At 47.7% G+C, this 23,037-nt stretch overlaps 1 protein-coding gene across 9 annotated transcripts in view; it reads right to left on the bottom strand.

Moving 5' to 3' along the window:
* The window catches only part of AFAP1 (actin filament associated protein 1), a 141,203-nt gene that overhangs the window by 57,262 nt on the left and 60,904 nt on the right, over positions 1 to 23,037 (bottom strand). For all 9 annotated transcript variants that reach the window (XM_081579942.1, XM_081580206.1, XM_081579853.1 and 6 more), the window contains 3 exons: positions 13,177 to 13,285; positions 4,703 to 4,914; positions 2,091 to 2,270 (listed from right to left, as the gene is read on the bottom strand). In XM_081579942.1, the coding sequence (XP_081436068.1) occupies positions 2,091 to 2,270; positions 4,703 to 4,914; positions 13,177 to 13,285 (501 nt within the window). The remainder of the gene's footprint in view (positions 1 to 2,090; positions 2,271 to 4,702; positions 4,915 to 13,176; positions 13,286 to 23,037) is intronic.

Genomic DNA, 23,037 nt, shown 5'->3' with positions numbered 1-23,037 from the left:
CACAGAAAAGACAAGGTCCCTGGCAAAACCCCCACATTCAAGATTATTGTTGTTGTTTAGTTCCTAAGTCATGTCCGACTCTTTCGTGACCGTGTGGACTGTCAGGCTCCTCTGTCCACGGGATTTCTTAGGCAAGAAGACTGGAGTGGGCTGCTATTTCCCTCTCCAGGGGATCTTCCCAATCCAGGGATCAAACCTGCATCTCTTGCCTTGGCAGGCGGATTCTTTACCACTGAGTCACCTGGGAAGCCCGACCTTTAAGAGTAGGACCCCAAGATTAGGAGCTGGAGTAAGACTGAAATAAATATAAGCCTGCCCTTTAATAGACTGCAGCCTGACTTCAGGTTATCTGGAGGGCTCTGAAAAATCTCAAGCTGTGAAATTAGATTCAACTGATTTTGGAGACCCAGTGCCTACCAAAGCTTGTGCCATAGGCAAATGAAAATGCTCTCCAAGAAATGAAGCCATTGTGCTAAGAATCAAATTATTTCTAGAGGGGCAACTGGATGCCACAAGAAAAAGAATGAGACTAAACCCCTACTTCACACCATAACCAAAGATGAAATCAAAATGGATCACAGACTAAATTTAAAAGCTAACACTATAAAACTATTAGAGGAAAATATAGTTATACATCTTTCAGGCCTTGGATTAAACAATGGTTTCTTGGAAAAGACACAAAAAGCAATAAAAAGGAATGACAGACTGATACAGATATAGCATGGATGAATCTAAAAACACTGTGCTAAGTAAAAGAAGACAGTCACAAAAGGATACATATTGTGTGAGTGTGTTTACAGGGAATGCTGAGAACAGGCAAATCTATAGGGACAGAGAGCAGATGAGTGGTTGGCTGGGGCTGGGGCTGAGACTGGGGGAAGTGACCGCTAACACAGTAAGGACAGCGTTTCTCTTTGGGCTGATGAAAACATTCTGAAATTAGATTATGTTGATAGTTGCACAACTCTATGAATCAACTGAAAACCAATGAATCATACTTTAAAAGGATGAACTGTAGGATATTTGAATTATACTTCAGTAGAGCTGACATCAAAATGTACTATACTATTTTTTTTCCAAATGTTAATATAATGACCAGCATGATCATCAGATAACCTGGCAAGTAGACAAAACGACTTACACAAGAAAAGGAACCGTAGGTTACAGACCCAGGTCCAAACTCAACCGAAACCCCAGTCAAAAGAAGCATGCCTGTTCTGTGCTTGTTATGGAAAGAAAAGCCAAACAAAAGTTCCTAAAAAGAAACAACTAGAAATTCCAGAATTGAAAACTACCATAGACAAAATAAAGGACCCAGTGAACAAGAGCAAACTTATTAGCAGATTAGATACAGCTGAAGACAGAAACAGTGATCTGGAAAGTAACAAGAAAAAAATTAACAAGACTAAAGGGGGAAAATAAGGATGAGAAATGAAAAGAGAAGATAAAAGTAGAAAACAGTGGAAAAGTCTAACATATATTTAAATTATTTGAGAGAGGGAAGGGAATGGGGCAGTTATATTTTAAGGGAAATGGCTGAAAACTTTTCCCAAAACTTAGAAAAAACTTAAATCCACAGATTTAAAAGGCTCAGGGAAACCTGAGAAGGGGAAAAAAAAAAACTACATCCAGACATGATGGGCTTCCCTGGTGGCTCAGATGGTAAAGGCTCATCTGCTTGCAATGCAGGAGACTCGGGTTCAATCCCCTGGAGGAGGAAATGGCAACCCACTCCCGTATTCTTGCCTGGAGAATTCCATGGACAGAGAAGCCTGGCAGGCTACAGTCCATGGGGTCGCAAGAGTTGGATACAACTGAGCAACTTTGGACATGACAAAGCAAAACGATAAAATCAAGCCAAAAGAGAAAGTTCTAGAAGTAGGTTGCAAACATGAGGCAAAATGGCTTTTGAAGACAAAATTTTAAATGATTAATCTCAATCAGAATATTCAAGACATCAAAGACAAAACTACTCAGGTTAATCCACTGTTTGCCTGTGCTTGCATAAAAAAATGTACATTAAATAAAAAACAGATCTCAGGAAGAGGTTTGGGAAGGAAATTGGCTCAGAAACAAAAGCAACAGGTTACCTTTAGCCACTGTTCAGCCTGCTCCTTACTCTGGACGGCAAGAACAAGTGGGTCTGTGCCCTGCGGGGTGATTTTCAGTTCATGCTTCTTCTTTTTGCTGTCTTTCGGGATATATGTAATGTTGCAACCTTGGAGCGGCAGTTCCATCTGGGGTTGCTGGTCCTTGGAACTTTTGTAGCACTGTGATGGACAGGAGAAATCAGAATAAGGGTGTAAGGAAGTCCCTTACTACGGATAAAACTACGGCACAGTGAAAACAGCACTGGAGAAGCACCTGGAGGTCCAACTGGAGGGCAGAGATGCTCAGAGACTGAAGTCCCTGCAGATCCTGGGACCCACACACAGAGCCCTGCCGTACACCCACACCTCACCTCTGTGTACGTGCAAACACACCTGCTCGTGACTCAGCAGAGTTAACTAGTACCAGGACACGACTCAGTGGGAAATCAAGTCCTGAAGGATCTTATGTTCCAGCGGAGCTTCCTCTACAGGTGACATGAATATATGAGATTTTCTCTAACGTGGGCACACAGCACCTTGGATACACAATTTATGTCGTTTCATGTCTAACTATCTCATCCCTACTCTCTTTCTGAAGCACAGATGAATCATCTTATGAAGAGTATACATATTAGCATATAATAGACAGAAATGTCTGCAAAGCTGTGATTTCCAGTTGAGTGGAGGGTCCAAAGGAGGGCACTGAAGGGGTCTGGGCACATCTCAGTGTCCATCAGACAGCTGCCTGGGCACAGAAACAAACGGGTTCTGGAAGGACATTCAAAGAAGCTAGTCATGGTGGCGCCCGTGGGGAAACACACTGGGGGCATTTAGGGGAAAAGACTGCTGTTTTGTTTTCCATTTACAGCTTTCTGTTCTGTGAGATTTAGAGAGTACTTGCTTTTATCACTGTTAATTTTTTTTTTTTTCAGTGTCAATAGGAGTAATCTGGGCAGTTGGATCATAGGTCATTTTTGAATGAAATAAAGCTTCATAATAAAACTTTGATTCTGCATTTCATCAAAGACAGTGCTTTTGCATGGCTTTCCATTCATCCCTTCTTATTTACAGCTACTCTAAATGGTATCATCCCTGTTTGGAAGATGGGGAACCTGGTAAGTGATGGAAGAGGCAGCCGAGGAGCAAGGGAAGGGAGAGACAGGAGAGGAAGGGGCTGGGGCCAGGGCTGGGGTACAGGGTGGACCAGGCACCTCTGATAACTGCTGACCCGCCCTGAACACAGGCTTCCGGCAGCTCGCTCTAAAACTGCTTTCACATGAGAAGTGAAGTGGAAGTCGCTCAGTCGCGTCTGACTCTTTGCAACCCCATGGACTATACATACAGTCCCTGGGATTCTCCAGGCCAGAATACAGGAGTGAGTAGCCTTTTCCTCCCCCGGGGAATCTTCCCAACCCAGAGATCAAACCCAGGTCTCTGGCATTGCAGGCAGATTCTTTACCAGCTGAGCCACTAGGGAAGCCCTTTACACAAGAGCCAACCGTGTATTTTTAAAATGTTTATATAACATATCCACATCTTGCAGCCATTATGTCAGATTGTAAATACGGACCATATTAATCTTTTTAATCTTTTTTTCTTTCGTTCTTTACTTTAAAATTCCCCCATGGAATCATCATTTTTTGGCATAGTCTAAATTTGGGAGACATTCAGGCCACACATGTGGAAGAAAACATGTAATCTCACTGCTTAAAAAAAAATTATTTTTAACAAAACCATGAATCAAAAGACATACTATGTCCTAAGAATCTAGTAAAATAAGATTCCCATAATTCACAGATGAGATTGTTTTTTTAAAAAGGAGGTTATCTGCTCCACTGAAAAGTGAGGTACAGAATCATATACCCTCATGTGTTCTGTTTTAATGATAGAATTTTGAGTGATTTTTGTTCCCCAAGGTTCATTTGAAGGAAAAACAAAATACAAAAAACAAAATACAAAAACATAATCTAACATTCTTAATTCCAACAACCAACCATGATTTCTGAAGCTGAAAGGAAGGAGGGAGGAGGGACAGAGGGTGCCTCTCAGAGGCTCTCGCTTGCCCTCTAGGCTCCCCGGTGGCCTGGCGCCTGCAGCAAAGGGTGTGTGTCCTCCCGTCCCCACTCCTCTGCCACTTACTCTATCTTTCTATTCTGCCGCCCTGAGTTACAAAAAAAGAAAAAATAGTCAGCCTTTAGCTTTCCAAAAGAATTTCCTTTCCTGGGCACTGTCCCCCAGACCTTGCCTGGCCTGCCCGTCTGCCTTCGATGACCTGGCTTTGAGGAATTCACTGACTCACTACAAATGAGAAAATCCATCCTGCGACGTCTGGCAAGCTCTAACAGCGTGCATTTCCACTGACACGAGCCGCAGACGCTGGCCTGAGGCAAGGATGGTTTTGCCCGCTGAGTGCTTAGGGAGCTGGCGAGAAAAGGGCGTTAAAGCCATGGGAGCCTCAGCCAGGCTTGCTGACGGCCGGTCACAGGCCAGAGCTTAACCGCTCCCTCTGTGTCCACCAATATGAACGTCGCCTGGGTATACATTCCACCCGGTTAGATGGCCCACTGCGTCTCACCGACTCCACGCAAGAGAACCAAGTGGCGAGGCTTTACCAGCAGTTTGGTGTCTTTGATGACGCAGAGTAACTTGGTCCACTGCCCGAAGCGCTTCTTCCGCAGCAGAAAGGCACAGATCTTGGCGTCCTTCACCAGGTCCATGGAGGCTTCCTCCGAAGGCCACTGGTGCCGGGTCTTCTTCCCCTTCCCATCCTCCTCCTCCTCATCATATGATTCATAAGAGCTACTCATCGCATCCGAGTCATAATCTGTCCAAGATGAGAAATAAAAGTAAGCAAAAACCTGGTTGCAAGAACCTTATCTTGAGGACAACCTGTGGGGTCCAAAGCACACTATCGTATTAGTCAGTGAGGAGGCAGTTTCTTCATTCAGAGTGCTGGGAAACGCCAACTGGCAAAACCAGGGGAAAAATAACTCAGACTTGGGTAGCAGAAACTCAACGAAGAGTTTTCAAATGAAGTGACTAGGAATTTTGCATTTATAAAAACCACTTCGGCACCTGCAGGCCCCACACTGTTAAATCCTCGCCACATTCTTGCTGGGTGCCATGACCCCTATCAACAATGGGTTTTGCCAAAGGAAACTCCCACCCACACCTTGATGTGAAAGTCCTTTCAGGACTTCCCTGGTGGCCCAGTGATTAAGAATTCACCTTCCAATGCAGGAAACCTGAGTGTGATCCCTGGCTGGGGAACTAGGATCCCACATGCCAAGAGGCAAGTAAGCCCATGCACCACAACTACTGAGTCTGTGTGATTCAGAGCCTTTAGCTGCTTGGGAGTCCATGCACTGCAACCAAAGACTCAATGAAGCCAAATAAATAAATATATTTTTAAAAGTTCTTTCAAGGCTGCAATGCCCTCCTCCCTCCTGGCATCACCACACCCACCAGCCCTTCTTAAGGTTCAAGATCCAGACCCAGACCACCCCTCTCAGTCAGGTCATCCTGGGGATTGTCACAGATGTCCACACCCTTCCTCCTTACTCTGCAGCACATCAATGCTTATATACCAGGTTGTCTGCAGGGTCCCCACTGGAGCTCGTTTTCCCTTCCTCAGGTTGTACACATTGCTCTCACCCAGGCTCCCTGTTTATCCCACTCCATCTCCTACCCTTGCCTGGATATGTGCTCATCATTTAGGATTTAACTCAGAGCACCTACTCCATGAAGCCCTCCCTGGATAACCAGCACTGATGGCTACAGACTGAACTGGGTGCCCCTCAAATTTATATGTTGAAGCTCGAACTCCAATGTGATTGTACTTGGAGATAGAACTTTTAGGAGCTAATTACGGTTAAATGAGGTTATGTGAGTGGGTCTGGAAGAGGGAGACCTGGAGTTCTCTCTCTCTGCCACGTGAAGACATGGGGAGAAGGTGGCAGTCTGTACGCCAGGAAGAGCATGCTCACAACAAGCTGAGCACGTTGGAGCCCTGATCTTGGACTTCAAGCCTACACAACTCTGAGAAAATAAAAAGCATCGTTTTGCCACCCAGTGGATGATATTTTGTTACGGCAGCCTGAGCTCAGATGCCGGGTGAGACGACCCTCCCCTCGGCTTCCACACCACTCAGCACATTACTTAGCCACTGTGTTGTCACCCCTGTCTGTCTGTCCCACATCAAGCTGTCAGTCCCCTGCAGGAAGGGAGACCGCCTTGCTGGATATGACTGTCCCAGTGCTTCGCAAAGGACCTGGCACAGAGCAAGTGATATATATGTGTAGAAGGGACAACTGCTGCTGGTTGTTCAGTTGCTTAGTCCGACTCTTTGCAACCCCATGAAATGGAGCACGCCAGACTCCCCTGTGGTTCACTATCTCCCAGAAGTGGCTCAAACTCATGTCCATTGAGTCGATGTTGCCATCATCATCCAGAGAACTGTGAGATCAACTTGAATGCAAAGCCCTCAGAAGGATGGCTGGCACCTTGAAAATGATGAATCAACACAAGAGACTGTCAGTGATCTTGACCGCTTCAGCCCGGCTGGATCGAAAGGTCCTGGAGGCAGTGTCTGATTCACCGAAGCATTCCCTCAACCCCAGACACATCTGGGATGCATTCGCTTTTCATAATACATGTGAGGAGTGAACACCTCGGCGAGGAATGAAGGACAGATACGGAGAATCTGTGGCTGAAGCAACCAGATGCACAAGAACTGGCCAACCTTCTACAGAGCAGAACTCACTGGAAACTGGACTGTAATCTGTAATCGGTAGACATGTGTGTATGTTAACTTCCCTGCAAAGAACTATTTAATAAGGGGGGCGTGGAATAGAGAGATTGATGGTTTAACTTTTAAATCCTAATAAAGAAGTCAGGGGAGGATTTTACGGAAGAGACTAGGGTGACTAGTCTAAACTAGGGTAACTGACCCTAGAGGTAATTCTGGCAACGGCAGGGAGAGTGGGCTGAAGCTGGGGCGACAGTTAAGAGGCGTCTGCCATGATGGTGGGAAGGATGCTGTGCCAAGAGACGTGTGGGGGTGGGGGATTCGAGCGCCTGAAGGATCTAGGTCACAGACCACCGTGGAGAGAAGAGTCCAGGCTTCCCTCCCGTGCTGCTTGAGTCAAGGCCTTTCTCCTCCTTCTCTGCACTCCTTCCCCCACAGTAACACACACACATGTGCAAATGCACACTCACTTCCCATAGGCCAGCATCTATATCTACCCAACGCCCCCTGTTCAGATGGCAGCCATGGTGGCCGTTTAAATTCAAATTCTAACTAAAGTTAAATAAAACTGATCTCCAAATCCACACTTCGAGTTCTCAGACAGGCAGGCAATCAAAGGGCAGTGCACACGGCACACGGAGAAGACTGGACAAAGCCAATGACCTCCACCGCTTATGAGACGGTGCCAACCAGAGAGAAGAGTCTAGAAGAAGGAACACGATTTGCAAAAGCAATGAAAATATAAAACACTGTACAAACAGTGGCGAGCCTTGTGCTTTTCAATACTGTTTATGTCACTGTCACCGAAGCCAAGTCAGGGGCAACCCTTGCAGGGAAGAGGCTGTAAAGAGGAAGGAGGGAGTTTCCGGGCTGACAATGCTCTCTTCTTGACCTGGTGGTGACACTTAGATGTTCCAATTTATGGAAAGTCATTAAGCATATATTCATATTTTATGCACTTTTTGATAAACATATTTTATAATAAAAGTTTTTCTTTAAGTTTAGTGTGGCTGGAACATAGTGCCCAGGGAAGAAAGCACGAACCTGTGAAAGACCACGAGCTACTCCGCGGTCCAAGGTTTGCTGACAGATTTCAGTCGGGCAGCAGATCAAGTCCTATTTTATCCCAGAAAGACCTCGCTCATAGCCGCTTGGGGGGCCATGGACCCCTCAGTGCTTAACTCAGTCTTCAGAACATCAAATTCACTCAACACTGAGTGAACAAATGAATGAATGACTAAATCAGCCAGAGATGGGAAAATTTCATTTCACTCATGCAAGAAATATTCATTGAGCACTTCCAATGTGTCAGGCAGTGTTTTTTTCTTAAATCATTTTACTGATTTATGTTTGGCCATGTTGGGTCTTTGTTGCTGTGCAGGCTTTTCTCTAGTTGTGGCGAGCAGGCCCTACTCTTTGTTCTGGTGCGTGGGCTTCTCGCTGCGGTGGCCTCTCTGGCTGCGGAGCACGGGCTCTAGGCTGCATGGGCTTCAGCAGCCGTGGCTCCCGCGATCTAGAGCACAGGCTAGGTACTGGTGGCACCCTGGCTTGGTTGCTCCGTGGGATGTGGGATCTTCCTGGATCGGGGATTAAACCTGTGTCTCCAGCACTGGCAGGCGGATTCTTTACCACTGAGCCACCAGGGAAGCCCCCAGGCAGTACTTTTTTAAACTTATATTTGCACACTGTGGGATAAAGCTGTGAGAAGAGGAGGCTGGCTCCGCAAGTCACATGCCCTGCCTTGCTGGTCCTCTCAGCCGCCCAGAGGTGGGTGCACAGCCGGGTCCTTATCTCAGAGGGAAGGAAGGATGATGACGGGAGAGCAGGTGACTCATCCAAGACCACATCCTGATGAAGGAAGGTTTTGTCTGATTCTGAGCTGAAAGAGCAGACCGTGCCCTGGCCGCCCTTCTCATCAAGGGGAGGATAGGTTGAGGTCCACGGCTGAAAAGACAGTGAGTTCATGACCCGCCTTCTTCTGAGAGAGGATTGATGGAACCAGGCTAGAAGAACATCAGTCAATTTCGCAAACTGAGCAGTTGGGAGTAAGAGTCTAAGCATGCAGGACAACCCGTTTGCTGGCCAGTCTCTTGGGTGGTTTCCCAGCAGAGTCCAGGGTGCCTCCTGGGGGCTGAAGCAGGACATCAAGGAGTTCACTGTTGGTGCTGGAATTTATGATTTTGTGAGGAGGTAATGAGGACCCTGTGCAAAGTGAGGAAAGACATGGAGCTGGGGAGGAGGGCAGAGAGTCACCAGTGGTGACATCCCCTCCACTGTGAGGCCAGCTCTCCTTCGACACGCTGGGGGACAGCCTCCCACTGAGGCCCTCAGCAGCTCCATAGCGTGGGAGGCCCAGGCCCTGGAGGAAATCTTCGTGCTGCCCTGAGGTGCTTCTGCTTCTCGGCTCAACCCTGTTTTAGACACAGACACAGAAGCCTTCAGCACGCTCTCCTGGGGGGATTTTGGAGCACAGCTTCGACAATCTCTGATGAGAACCAGGTCATTTTCAGGAAATCGCTTTGTCTCTCCAATACCCCTGGAGAGTCTAAAGGTTTGATCAGGTTCCCACCAACCCAAGTCACCCCACTCTGGCTCTGGGTCATCCCACCCACCAAGGAGCATACAGCATCACACCAGAGCAGGCAATTCTCTATCTGGCTCCATCATCCCCATCCGGCTCCATCATCCCCATCCGGCTCCATCATCATCCCCATCCGGCTCCATCATCCCCATCAGGCTCCATCAAACTGCATCGTCTCCACTGGGCTCCATCATCTCCATCAGGCTCCATCACCATCCCCATCCGGCTCCACCATCCCCATCCGGCTCCATCATCATCCCCATCAGGCTCCATCATCCCCATCAGGCTCCATCAAACTGCATCATCTCCATTGGGCTCCATCATCTCCATCAGGCTCCATCAGGCCCAACAGTTACAGTCACTCAAGGGGGAGAGTGTAACTTGGCTATGAGAGAACAGTGTCACCCAAAGTGGAGAGAGGACACTGTATCTTCTGGGGGAGTGAGGGGGTTTCTGGCCACAGTTGAATTGTGTTAGACTGAACCATGACTCTGCTTCTGCCTTTGTTTGGAAATTCACCGTGGGTAAAGAAGGGCGTGTGGATGCCAGACCAAGCCAAGACCAACAGTGGTGCTTTTCACACTGTATCAACTCAGCATTCCCCTAAATTCCCTTCCCTGGATGCCTCTACGTTAGTACTGGCCACACAGGAAGTTTGTGAGTGACCTGGAAGGCAAACAGGAAGCGGCTGCCAGTATACGGGCAGTCAAGAGACTGCTAGGCAAGTAGCTCTGTGGAGCTATGGTCCAGCCTCTGGTGCAGGGCCCCCATGTGGGGAGGTAAGAGGCAGACGGGCTTCGCCCAGCTCTCCCTGATGACAGCCAGCCCTATGACACTCATCTTCCCAGGCTCCCTCAACTGCACAGGGGCTCGTGTCTCCCGCACACCCCTCACTCTACAACACTTACCATGGTCCTGCTTCTCTGATAAACCAGACAAGACGTAGAGCTCAACAAAGTTGCCCGAAGTCCACAAGAAGTGAGGGGTGTGTGACCCTGGCCAGACCCGGACTCAGTCCCCTGCCACAAGGTCCTCTGGGAGGGGTCCCCGCCTGCAGCCAAGGTTCAGCCACAGATGCTTGGGTTAAGAAGCCCAGAGTGTGAGCTCTGCTGACCCACTGTCTCCCCAAGCAGCAGTCCTTCCATGACTCTTTCCTTGGAATTAGCTCAACCCAAGGGGCCTGCCGTCAGCAACTCAGGACATGACACACCAGTCAGATGGGGTTTCTTGGACCAAAAATAACCACAGGCTCCTACAGGTGAAACAAAAAGACTATCAATTACAAGTCTTGAAAGCATGTTGGAGGAAGAGGGAGTGGAGGCGGGAGACGGCTGGGACCAAATGTCCCCAAAGCTGGGAAATACCCTCATCAAGATGTCTTTGTTCTTTATTCTCTGCTCTTAGAAAGAAAGGGATCCGATGAAGTTTTGAATTATATCAAGCTGTTTAACTTTTGTGTGTTTTCTACTTAATTTACTATCTTCTGAGGCAGTTGACACTTAGAAATGACTTAAATTCATTTTTGCCAAATGGTTCTAAAATGAAAGAGAAATTAAAATATTTAATCTCCAGATCTCAAGACCCAAGACTTCACAGCTCTCTCAAGAGAACAGTCCCTTCTCTTACTCGGGCCTCATTCAGAACAATGCTTATCTACTGATGCTGGGCTGAGCCTTTGAAGGAAGTTTCCAGAGAGAGCAGGCATGAGTGGGCGGGAAAGGCCCCTGAGCCTTGGAGTCCAACCTGCCTGGCTTCTGCATGTCTCTCTTCATGTTCACAGAATATCCCAAGGGGGTCTCCTGCTAAAAAGCAAGTTAGATTCCACTTTGCTCAAATGGCTCTGCTTGTGTGCTGCCAGGGGAGAGAAAGATGGCAAACCCCAAGTCTGCATGAAGCAGAGAGTTCCAATGAAAGGCAGATGGTGAGGATGAAGGAGAATGTGTCTGAAAACAGAGGAGGTGGGATGACAGGCACGGGCAGTCTCTCCAAGACAACAAGCTAATAAGTCTTTCACTCCCATTTTACCCATGTTCTATGGGAAAGGCAAGTTGGGCTCCCTAAGTCAGCACACTCGGAGAGGCCATGTCCGCTTCATTACGAGACGAAGCATGCTGCCCACCAGAGAACTTTTTGTTGTTGTTCAGTTGCTCAGTTGTGTCCGACTCTGCACTCCACAGAGTGCAGCACGCCAGGCCTCCCTGTCCTTCACCAAACTCCCGGAGCTCACTCAAACTCATGTCCATTGAGTCGATGATGCCATCCAACCATCTCATCCTCTGTCGTCCCCTTCTCCTCCTGCCTTCAATCTTTCCCAGCATCAGGGTCTCTTCAAATTAGTTAGTTGTTCGCATCAGGTGGCCAAAGTTTTGGAGTTTCAGCATCAGTTCTTCCAATGAATATCCAGGACTGATTTCCTTTAGGATGGACTGGTTTGATCTCCTTGCTGTCCAAGGGACTCTCAAGAGTCTTCTCCAACACCACAGTTCAAAAGCATCAATTCTTCGGTGCCTAGTCTTCTTTATGGTCTGACTCTCACATCCATACATGACTACTGGAAAAACCATAGCTTTGATTATATGGACTCCAGAGTATAAGGGGGAGAAACAAAGCCAAAGCTCTAGAAACAAATTTCAGACATCACTACAAAAAGGTGTTCAATGCCAGCATGTCCTTCTTTCTGTGAATGTGAAAGTTGGCTGCCAATAAAGGGGCACTTCTGAGTCCCCAGCAGGAAGAGAACAGCCATGTCATGATACCCCTAACTTAGGCAAAAACATTCTGGTAAAACCTGTATGAATGAAGGAAAAGAAAAGAAACAGGAAACAACCTAAATGTCAATGAATAGGTGAATGGATAAAGAAGTTGTGGTACATATACTCAATGGAATACTACTCAGCCATAAAAAAGAACAAACGAACACTATTTGCAGCAACCTGGGTGGACATAGAGATTATCCTGCTAAGTGAGATATGTCAGACAGAGAAAGACAAAGACCATACGATATCACTTACATGTGGGGTGTAGACTATGGCACAAATGAACGTCTCAGTGATGCAGAAACAAAAGCAGGGACTCGGAGAACAGACTGCTGGTTGCCAAGGGGGTGTGGTGAGAGAGGGTTGGATTGGGAGTCTGGGGTTAGCAGATGCAAACTGGTTATATATGGAAAAGATAAACAGCAAGGTCCTACTGTATAGCACAGGGAACTCTATTCAATATCCTGTGATAAGCCATAATGGCAAAGAATATGAAAAAGGAGATACACTTTGCTGTATAGCAGTAATTAACACAACATTGTAATTTGACCATACTTGAATAAGAAATAAATTTAAAAACAAAACAAACACCTATGATATGTCTGCTTGTTTTGTATGTATCTTGTAGACACGCCCTCCTGGCGGCACCGTGAATGTAGCCTACAGGGGACGTGCCCTAGTCAAGCTGGCAGGGACCCCATGGACACTTGCCTCAAAAGGCCATCCCCTTATGACCAAAGGGACCATATTTCACTGGCTGATACATGCTTCCACGGCAACGGGATTTCGCTAACTCTGAGTCACAAAAAAGGACAACCATCTGAAATTACCCAAGGTATTGGGAGGACACCTTAGACTTCTCAAATCCCGTCCTATATTCCCCCCTTGGGTTCAGGATCTCCTGACTCCAAACTTCCATGCTGTTGGGTATGCCCCCCATTCCCCTTTACCCCAGGAAACAGGGGGCTCCCTAACAGCCCGGCTGGACAGGAGGCCACTCACTTGAGGTGATGTACTCCGGAGCTTTCCCGGGACTCAGGGGCACGGCCTCCTCATAGTAGCCTTCCGGGAGAGAGGACGTTGGGAGTGGTGGCGGCCCACTGTCGGGTGGCTGAGCGAAGGAAAGAAAAACAACAAAGCACAAGCATTAGAGGAGGGTTCTGGAGTTTGACCTCACAGGTGTCCACGGGCATATGCCTCTCCTTTGTGATGTCTCCGCAGAAAAAGAACATCATCCTACAAAGAGCTCCCAAAGTCCAGCTCCTGGAGGGGTCTCCACTGCTCGCCTGCCCACGACCACCATCTGCCTGGCCCTGGCCATGCCGCTCAATCCATGCCACTCGCCAGCCATCGCCAGACACAAACTCAGGCAGAGGCTGCAGTTACTGGCCCTCGCAGACCCCTCCCCAGAGCAGAGACGGGTGTCTCTCCTCCCCTCCACCCAAGGGCTCACTCCACACCACTGACCCTCCCAGGTCTGCAACTGACTTTCTCCTCCTAGGACCACACCCCACACCGGAGACCCCTAGGGGGCACAGAGATGGTTCAGATCTGCCCATGAGCATCTCAGAGCAGTTCTCGTTACGTGGCAACTGAAGAGATGAGCGTGTGTGTCCTCTATCTCACCAAACTCCTCCTGTGTGTCAGGGTAACTTACAAAGAAAGAGACGAGGAAATCAATCACCCATGAGCCAGCTCTAAAAGAAGCTGGACGTTATTCTCTAGAGAAGGAATCCGCTCATCACTCAATCCAGTCCCATCGCAGTTCCTTGACAGACTCTCAGACAAGCAGGCTGGTTTTGAAGCCGTAACTTCACAACGTGGAAAGCTGGCGGCCATAGGTCCGTCCAAATTCTAGCAAGACCAGCTGAAGCACCGGTCTTTCAAATGTCCCCAGCAACACTAAAGCAGACCCAGCTCTTCCTCCCATGAACACGTGTAGGATCTGCTGGTTCCATCCCTCCCTCCTGGACCTCAGGACAACAAAGACAGAAGGGCTAGAAAGCCAACACGCACCAACACCTGCTACCTGCCGGCACCGCCCTGAGCAGCCTCTGCCCTGGTTATAAGCTGCATCGGCCATCCATCCGGGGACCGTTCAAGGTCCACACTACATCACCTTATGTTTTACAGACACAGACAGTGAGGCTCAGCGTCTAAAAACACCTGCTCAAAATCAGACGCGGCTTTGTGACAAGCTGAGGTCTTCAAGCCCAGGTCTACCCAGCAGTGACCTTTTTCAGATTCATATTCTCTCATATGCACTCTCTTCCCCTTTCCTAACTAGTTCACACCACCCATATCCTATAAACAAACAGGAAGATGTCACTGGGAATGGAAGAGAGCAGAGGCCCCAACCTGAAGAACAGCCAAGCTCTGTCTCCAAGGAGGATAATGACCCAGAGAGCACGAGACTCCACCTTTCCTTTCCGTGTAACTCAGGCCCGAAGCCAGGAAGTCCTTTGCGAATGACTAATCACCACTGTGGGCTCAGCCCACTCCTTCCTCTCAGAGACGAAGGAAGATAATTCACTCCAGGCCATCTGCACAGCATGCCGCCCCATCCTCGAAGGCAGCATCCCGGCCCTGGCTCCCCTGCACTCCCCTCCCCAGGCTGCTGCCCGCAGGCCGTCACCCTGGGCTCTCACGCTGGACCATGTCCGGGTCCTCCGGAGGGGCGATGCTGACAGCGGAACCTGATACATGATCCTCCCTGGGCGAGGTCAGAACAGAAGTCCACATCGGGGTTAAAAATCTCTGCTCAGCGCTTTTGGTAGATAGCTGTTTGAGTCCCTGAGTGTTTTTATTAGTGAAATGAGAATGTTTCAGCTTCCTCTTAGTGTGTTGAAATGGTGGAATTATTCATGTTCTGGGAAAGCATTACCAATGGCTGAATCAAACAAACACTCATCAATTAGCACAGCACACTCCTCCTTTCCAGGGCTGCTAAGGTGCATGAGGCAGGAGCTGACGCTCAGCTAATGAGACTCCTCAGCGGACTCTCAGACCCTGCCGGTGTGCATTCCACACAACCTCTCCACACGCATGCCCTTAAATCCATGATTCTACTTCTAGAAATATATGCTAAGAAGGTCAACTGGTCACATGAGCAAAAACATACAAGGATGTTCAATAAAAGTTTTTCCCTCCAAATTTAAAAGCAATCAAAATATTTCCTGAGATGAGACCGTTTAGGTGTGCCAACACATCCACGGGCAGCCATGTAAAAGGAAAATGGTGCACGCCTGCAGTGATTTACTTAAAAAGTCTCTACTGGATGCTGTTACATGAAAGAAAACAGGTACCTGTTAGCCTATTGGAGCTGCGCTTTTGCGGACATCTACACAGAGATGGATCACTCCCCAAAATGCTAACACAAGATTAAGGCTGTTTCACACACATCTGTAGAGCTTGAATTTTCTTTTTGGGTTCTTTTTTGTTTGCTTGTTTTTGTTTTTTTTAAGCAGTACATTGCGGCATGTGGCATCTCAGTTCCCTGACCAGGAACCGAACCCATGACCTCCTGCATTGGAAGTGCACAGTCTTAACCACTGGCTGGCCAGGGAAGTCTGCTGAATTTTCTATATAATACTGTTTTTAAAAGAAAAAGAAAAAACAAACTTTCATTTTGAAATCACACGCCTCAAAAAATAATATTTCTAGAGAAGCACCCTGTCTCTCCAAAGAGGATCTCAAACTCCACCCCCCAAATGCCACTGGTCCTTGAACTTCTGCCTCAGGGGCTCCAGACACGGGCAAAGGTGATGGTTTGTCAAAGGGCAGATGCGGGAAGAGACAGAAAAGAGTACGAGGACCACGGTTTAGCACCACTGCCTTCAAAGGGAGAGCTTCCCTCAGACCCTTTCAGTGGGTCAGAAGAAACCGGACTTGCTGGAGAAGACTCTTGAGAGTCCACTGGACTGCAAGGAGATCCAACCAGTCCATCCTAAAGGAAACCAACCCTGAATATTCATTTGAAGGACTGATGCTGAAACTGAAGCTACAATACTTTGGGCACCTGATGTGAAGAATTGACTCACTGGAAAAAGTCCTGATGCTGGGAAAGACTGAGGGCAAGAGGAGAAGGGGACGACAGAGGATGAGATGATTAGATGGCATCACCGACTCGATGGATATGAGTTTGAGTAAACTCTGGGAGTTGGTGATGGACAGGGAGGCCTGGCGAGCTGCAGTCCATGGGGTGCAAAGAGTCGGACACGACTGAGCGACTGAACTGACAGAAGAGAAGAGGGCCCACACTCCAGTCCTGCCAGGTATCAGCAAAATCCTTCTCCGCTGAAAATATTCAGGCATATTTTCTCAAGTTTTCTCGAGTTTTATTTATACACAACTAAGAATGAGAGACCGTGAGGCCACTTTCTCCTCTGTTCCTTCTCCACCAGGAGGCAGGGAGGCAAAAGAGTTCTACGGCAGTGCCAACAGGACACAGGATAGATCCACGATGAAGATGCCGCAGGGATGAGATGTGACGCCAAACTCTGAGGTTTTCAAGAGACAAGGAGAAAAGAAACAGGATGGTTCACATCTACTAGAAAGATCACGTCTGACTTCCCTGGGAGTTAAATGATTTTGTTTTAAATCTCAGGCTTAGTTTCCACTCTGCAACTGGTAAAATACCTAATTTTGTCATATAACCTCAAAGAATCTCATGATCCCATCTGTCAAACACAGAAAGCGAAGCAGCTGTGAAAGCACTTTAGGAATGCCATCCCGGCAGGTGGGGGGTGCTGGGACCAAGACCTCAGTTTCAGAGACACAGGAAGTAAAATGCTGGTTCAGTTCAGTCGCTCAGTCATGTCCGACTCTTTGCAACCCCATGAACCACAGCACGCCAGGCCCCCCTGTCCATCACCAACTCCCAGAGTTTACCCAAACTCAGGTCCATTGAGTTGGTGATGCCATCCAACCATCTCATCCTCGGTCATCCCCTTCTTCTCCTGCCCTCAATCTTTTCCAGCATCAAAAAAAGGCTCTTTTCGAATGAGTCAGCTCTTCACATCAGGTGGCCAAAGTATTGGAGTTTCAGCTTCAACATCAGTCCCTCCAATGAATACCCAGGACTGATCTCCTTTAGGATGGACTGGTTGGATCTCCTTGCTGTCCAAGGGACTCTCAAGAGTCTTCTTCAACACCACAGTTAAAAAGCATCCATTCTTCTGTGCTCAGCTTTCTTTATAGTCTAACTCTCAAATCCATACATGTCTGCTGGAAAAACCATAGTCTTGACTAGATGGACCTTTGTTGACAAAGTAATGTCTCTGTTCTTTAATATGCTGTCTAGGTTGGTCATAACTTTCCCTCTAAGGAGTAAGCATCTTTTAATTTCATGGCTGCAATCACCATCTGCAGTGATTTTGGAGCCCCCAAAAATAAAGTCAGCCATTGTTTCCACTGTTTCCCCATCTATTTGCCATGAAGTTATGGGACCGGATGCCATGATCTTAGTTTTCTGAATGTTGAGTTTTAACCCAACTGTTTCACTCTCCTCTTTCACTTTCATCAAGAGGCTCTTTAGTTCTTCTTCACTTTCTACCATAAGGGTGGTGTCATCTGCATATCTGAGGTTATTGATATTTCTCCCGGCAATCTTGATTTCAGCTTGTGCTTCTTCCAGCCCAGCGTTTCTCATGATGTACTCTGCATGTAAGTTAAATAAGTAGGGTGACAATATACAGCCTTGACATATTCCTTTTCCTATTTGGAACCAGTCTGTTGTTCCATGTCCAGTTCTAACTGTTGCTTCCTGACCAGCATACAGGTTTCTCAAGAGGCAGGTCAGGTGGTCTGGTATTCCCAGCTCTTGAAGAATTTTCCACAGCTTATTATGATCCACACAGTCAAAGGCTTTGGCATAGTCCATAAAGCAGAAATAGATGTTTTTCTGGAACTCTCTTGCTTTTTTGACGATCCAGCAGATGTTGGAAATTTGATCCCTGGTTCCTCTGCCTTTTCTAAAACCAGCTTGAACATCTGGAAGTTCACGGTTCACGTATTGCTGAAGCCTGGCTTGGAGAATTTTGAGCATTACTTTACTAGTGTGTGAGATGACTGCAATTGTGTGGTAGTTTGAACATTCTTTGGCATTGCCTTTCTTTGGGATTGGAATGAAAACTGACCTTTTCCAGTCCTGTGGCCACTGCTGAGTTTTCCAAATTTGCTGGCATATTGAATGCAGCACTTTCACAGCATCATCTTTTAGGATTTGAAATAGCTCAACTGGAACTCCATCATCTCCACTAGCTTTGTTCGTAGTGATCCTTCCTAAGGCCCTCTTGACTTCACATTCCAGGATGTCTGGCTCTAGGTGAGTGATCATACCACCGTGATTATCTGGGTCGTGAAGATCTTTTCTGTACAGTTCTTCTGTGTATTCTTGCCACCTCTTCTTAATATCTTATGCAAGATGAAAAGTTCTGGAAATGGTCGTGGTAAGGGCTGCACAACAATATGTATGTACTTTACACAACTAAACTCAGTTCAGGTCAGTCGCTCAGTCATGTCCAACTCTTTGTGACTCCATGGACTGCAGCATGCCAGGCCTCCCTGTCCATCACCAACTCCCGGAGTCCACCCAAACCCATGTCCATCGAGTCAATGATGCCATCCAGCCATCTCATCCTCTGTTGTCCCCTTCTCCGCCTGCCCTCAATCCTTCCCACCATCAGGGTCTTTTCCAGTGAGTCAGTTCTTTGCAACAGGTGGCCAAAGTATTGGAGTTTCAGCTTCAGCATCAGTCCTTCCAATGAACGCCCAGGACTGATCTCCTTTAGGATGGACTGGTTGGATCTCCTTGCAGTCCCAGGGGCTCTCAAGAGTCTTCTCCAACACCACAGTTCAAAAGCATTAATTCTTAGGCGCTCAGCTTTCTTTACAGCCCAACTCTCACATCCATACATGACTACTGGAAAAACCATAGTCTTGACTAGATGGACCTTTGTTGACAAAGTAATGTCTCTGTTCTTTAATATGCTGTATAGGTTGGTCATAGCTTTTCTTCCAAGGAGGAAGTGTCTTTTAATTTCACGGCTGCAAACACCATCTGCAGTGATTTTGGAGCCCGAGTTTAGTCTCACACCACTAAACAGGACACTAACCAATGATTAAAATGATAAAGTCTGTGTTACATATGTTTTACCATAATAAAAAAAATGACCTATTACCTGTTGGCATAATAAGTCATCATATTGACATAGGGTCTGGCCTAAAAATATCAAAACACTAAGTTGCTACCTTTTACCCAATCTAAATGCGGCTTTCCTGGTGACTCAGTGGTAAAGAATCCACGTCAATGTAGGACATGCAGGTTTAATCCCTGGGTCAAGAAGATCCCCTGGAGGAGGAATTGGCAACTCACTCCAGTAGTCTTTTTTTTTTTTTTTAATTTTTATTGGTGGCTAATTACTTTACAATATTGTCGTTTTTGCCTTACATCGACATGAATCAGCCATGAGTACACATGTGTCCCCCCATTTGAACCCACCTCCTACCTCCCTTCCCACCCCATCCCTCTGGGTTGTCTCAGAGCACCAGCTTTGGGTGCCCTGCTTCATGCACCGAATTTGCACTGATCATCTGTTTTAGGTATGGTGATATACATGCTTCAATGCTGTTCTCTTACATTGTCCCACCCTCACCTTCTCCCACATAGGTGTAAACCTGTGTCTCTTCTGCCGTCTTGTATATAGGATTGTCATCACCGTATTTCTAAACTCCATATATATGTGTTAATATGCTGTATTGGTGTTTCTCTTTCTGGCTTACTTCACTCTGCATAATAGGCTCCAGTTTCATCCCCCTCACTAGAACTGACTCAAATCCATTCTTTTTTTATAGCTGAGTAATATCCCATTGTGTATATGTACCACAATTTCCTTATCGATTCATCTGCCGATGATCTAGATTGCTTCCATGTCCTAGCTATTGTAAACAGTGCTGCAATGAACAATGGGGTACATGTGTCTCTTTCAATTCACTCCAGTATTCTTGCTTGGGAGATCCCACAGACAGTCTGGTGGGCTACAATTCATGGGGTCACAACAAGTCAGACAGAACTGAGCACCTATGCCCATCCTCCCATCTAAACACCAGGTGGCCAACTCAGTCCTGTCCAACTCACTGCGACCCCACGGACTGTAGTCCACCAGGCTCTTCTGTCCATGGAATTCTCCAGGAAAGAATACTGGGGTGACCACTTAAGTGAGCAAATACAAACATTTCTGGAAAATGCCTTGATGAGGCATCATCTGAATCGTCTGCAGCCCCCTGAGGAGTGTCCTTGCTCTCCTTGCTCAGCAGGGAGGTGTGAGGTCTCCCTGTCCGAGGACCCCCTGCTACTCTGGAGCGGAGGAGGGGAGGGCAGGAAGCACAGTCCCCAGCGGTCTGTATCAGCCCCAGCTGGTGGGCTGGGCGGTGGGGCCGGGCAGCCAGTGTCAACACAGATGGGACCCATTTCCGGATGAACCGGCCGCCTTCACAAATGCTCCCTCTGCACCGGCTGCATGCTAACTAAGGACCAGGCCTTTGATAGCTGCACAGCTCTCAGTGTGAAACAAAAACAAGAATCTGTTGAAAAGCGCAGCCCTTCCCAGAAATGTTTTCATGATGCATATGGATACTTTGGCTTGCTCCAGTCTCCCCTGGAGAGCAAGGGAGCTGGAGGGGCTGTAAAGACGCTGCACTCCACCCTGTGACCTCAAGGGTTGAGAGCGGTTCTGAATTCGAAGAGCACATGCCCACACTCCCACCACCTGACCTACAGGCCACACCGAAGGGGTCGGCAGCTCATCCAGGACCCTGGGCTGCAGCCGCATTGACTCTAAGGGCAAAACAGAAACGTGCACTGTTCCTTTCCTGTTCAGAAGCATCATCAGCGTGACGAGGTGGGCTTTTTGATGCGGCCCTGACCTTGAGTGGTCGTCCCAGCGTTTTCTGCTTTGCAATGTGAGGAACACAAAGGAGAGGAACACACACCATCTTCAGAAGGTTAAAATTTAGTGCAATGAAGAGAATGTCATTAAGAAGCAAGGTTTGTTGATCGATGGGCTTAAAGTTGCAACTACCCCAAATGGATAAATTTTAGCGGTTCATTGGATCCCACCCTTCCCACGTTTTTACTTCTATCACCTGAGTGTAATTCACCAGCTATGGGGCATAGAGGCCCATCTGGTGTCTGCCACATCCGGGTGGGGAGGGTGGGGCCCACTTAGGTGTCAGCCAACCAGAGAGGAGTGCTGATGCCCAAGAGGGCCTCGCAGAGCCAGGTGAGGGCCCTCAGCCAGGGGTCTCTCAGGCCTGAAATGGGGGCGACGGGATGCTAAGTGTACTCAGAAAAGTGGCCACTGTGATCCCTCCTGCCTGCCCAGCCTCTCGAGAGTCCAGGAAAAAAGGACGTCAAGAGACACTTAATAACAATTGCAAAAAGCGATGTTCAACACTAAAAGGGCTAAAAAGAGAAAAGGACTCATTTCTCAGAGATGGGAACACACACCACTGTGATAAAAGGCAATATTCCTTTGATACGTGCCATAAAAGAGTTGAAAATGCAATTGTGGTTCAAATGAATGAAATAACCCCAGGTTGGAGCATCTGAAGTCTGACATTGGAAACAACTCCCCTCTGTCACTTAAGAGCTGCTCTAAGGACGGTCCAAACTGCTCTGCAGGCTCACGACCCCTCAAGGTCTGGCCCCTGCCATGGTGTGTTCCAGACTCATCTGCAGATGAGCCATCCAAACCCTATCACTCAGCCACACAGAGGGGCCTGCAAGGCTTCAGTCCTTCGGGGTCTTTCTCGGGCTTGTGCTTTGATTGGTGATACACTCTCTGCCTGTCATAGACTCCTACCCACCGCATCTCTACTCTACCACCAGCCAAATCTCCTGGTAGTCAACATGCCAATAGCAAATGACCAACTGGACAGAAGCCAACTCACCAAAGGCAGTTTATGGAATGACAGGCTTACTTGCTGAGTAAAAAATGCCCCGAAAAACTACCAGGAAAGTACTCGTGTGGTGGCGCGTGAGTTCCAGGGCACATGGGCTTCAGCAGTTGCTGCTCTCAGGCTCCAGAGCACAGGCTCAGTAGTCACGGCACATGGGCTTAGCTGCTCTGCAGCAGGTGGGAGCTTCCCAGATTACGGATTGAACTCACGTCTCCTGCACTGGCAGGTGGATTCCAGAAGGCTCACTTTAACAAGTTCCCCAAAATTTAAAAACCACTACAATATGGTAAAGTAATTAGCACCCAACTAAAATATATAAATTTATTAAAAAAAAAAAAAAAAAGCACTGCCCTACATAGTAACACCCGGCTCTTGCTCAGAGCTTAGTAGGTGCACAGTAGATATTCCAACGGAGAAGGCAATGGCACCCCACTCCAGTACTCTTGCCTGGAAAATCCCATGGACGGAGGAGCCTGGTGGGCTGCAGTCCATGGGGTCGCAAAGAGTCAGACACGCCTGAGCGACTTCACTTTCACTTTTCACTTTCATGCGTTGGAGAAGGAAATGGCAACCCACTCCAGTGTTCTTGCCTGGAGAATCCCAGGGACAGGGGAGCCTGGTGGGCTGCCGTCTATGGGGTCACACAGAGTCAGACACGACTTAGCAGCAGCAGCAGCAGCAGCAGCAGATATTCCAAGGACTTGAGGCACACCAACTCTTTCCAGTTTCACAACAATCTCACTAAGTACTATTGAGTTCAGTTCAGTTCAGTCGCTCAGTCGAGTCCGACTCTTTGCAACCCCATGGACTGCAGCACAGCAGGCTTCCCTGTCCACCACCAACTCCCGGAGCTTGCTCAAACTCAGGTCCATCGAGTTGGTGATGCCATTAGCACACGCGTTT

Source organism: Giraffa tippelskirchi, chromosome 1, assembly GCF_054371585.1.
Source record: "Giraffa tippelskirchi isolate mGirTip1 chromosome 1, T2T-mGirTip1v1.2.pri, whole genome shotgun sequence".
In the NCBI taxonomy this organism is placed as follows: Eukaryota; Metazoa; Chordata; class Mammalia; order Artiodactyla; family Giraffidae; genus Giraffa; species Giraffa tippelskirchi.
Note: the sequence above shows the minus strand (reverse complement) of the source record. Positions and strands in the feature narration are given on the sequence as shown.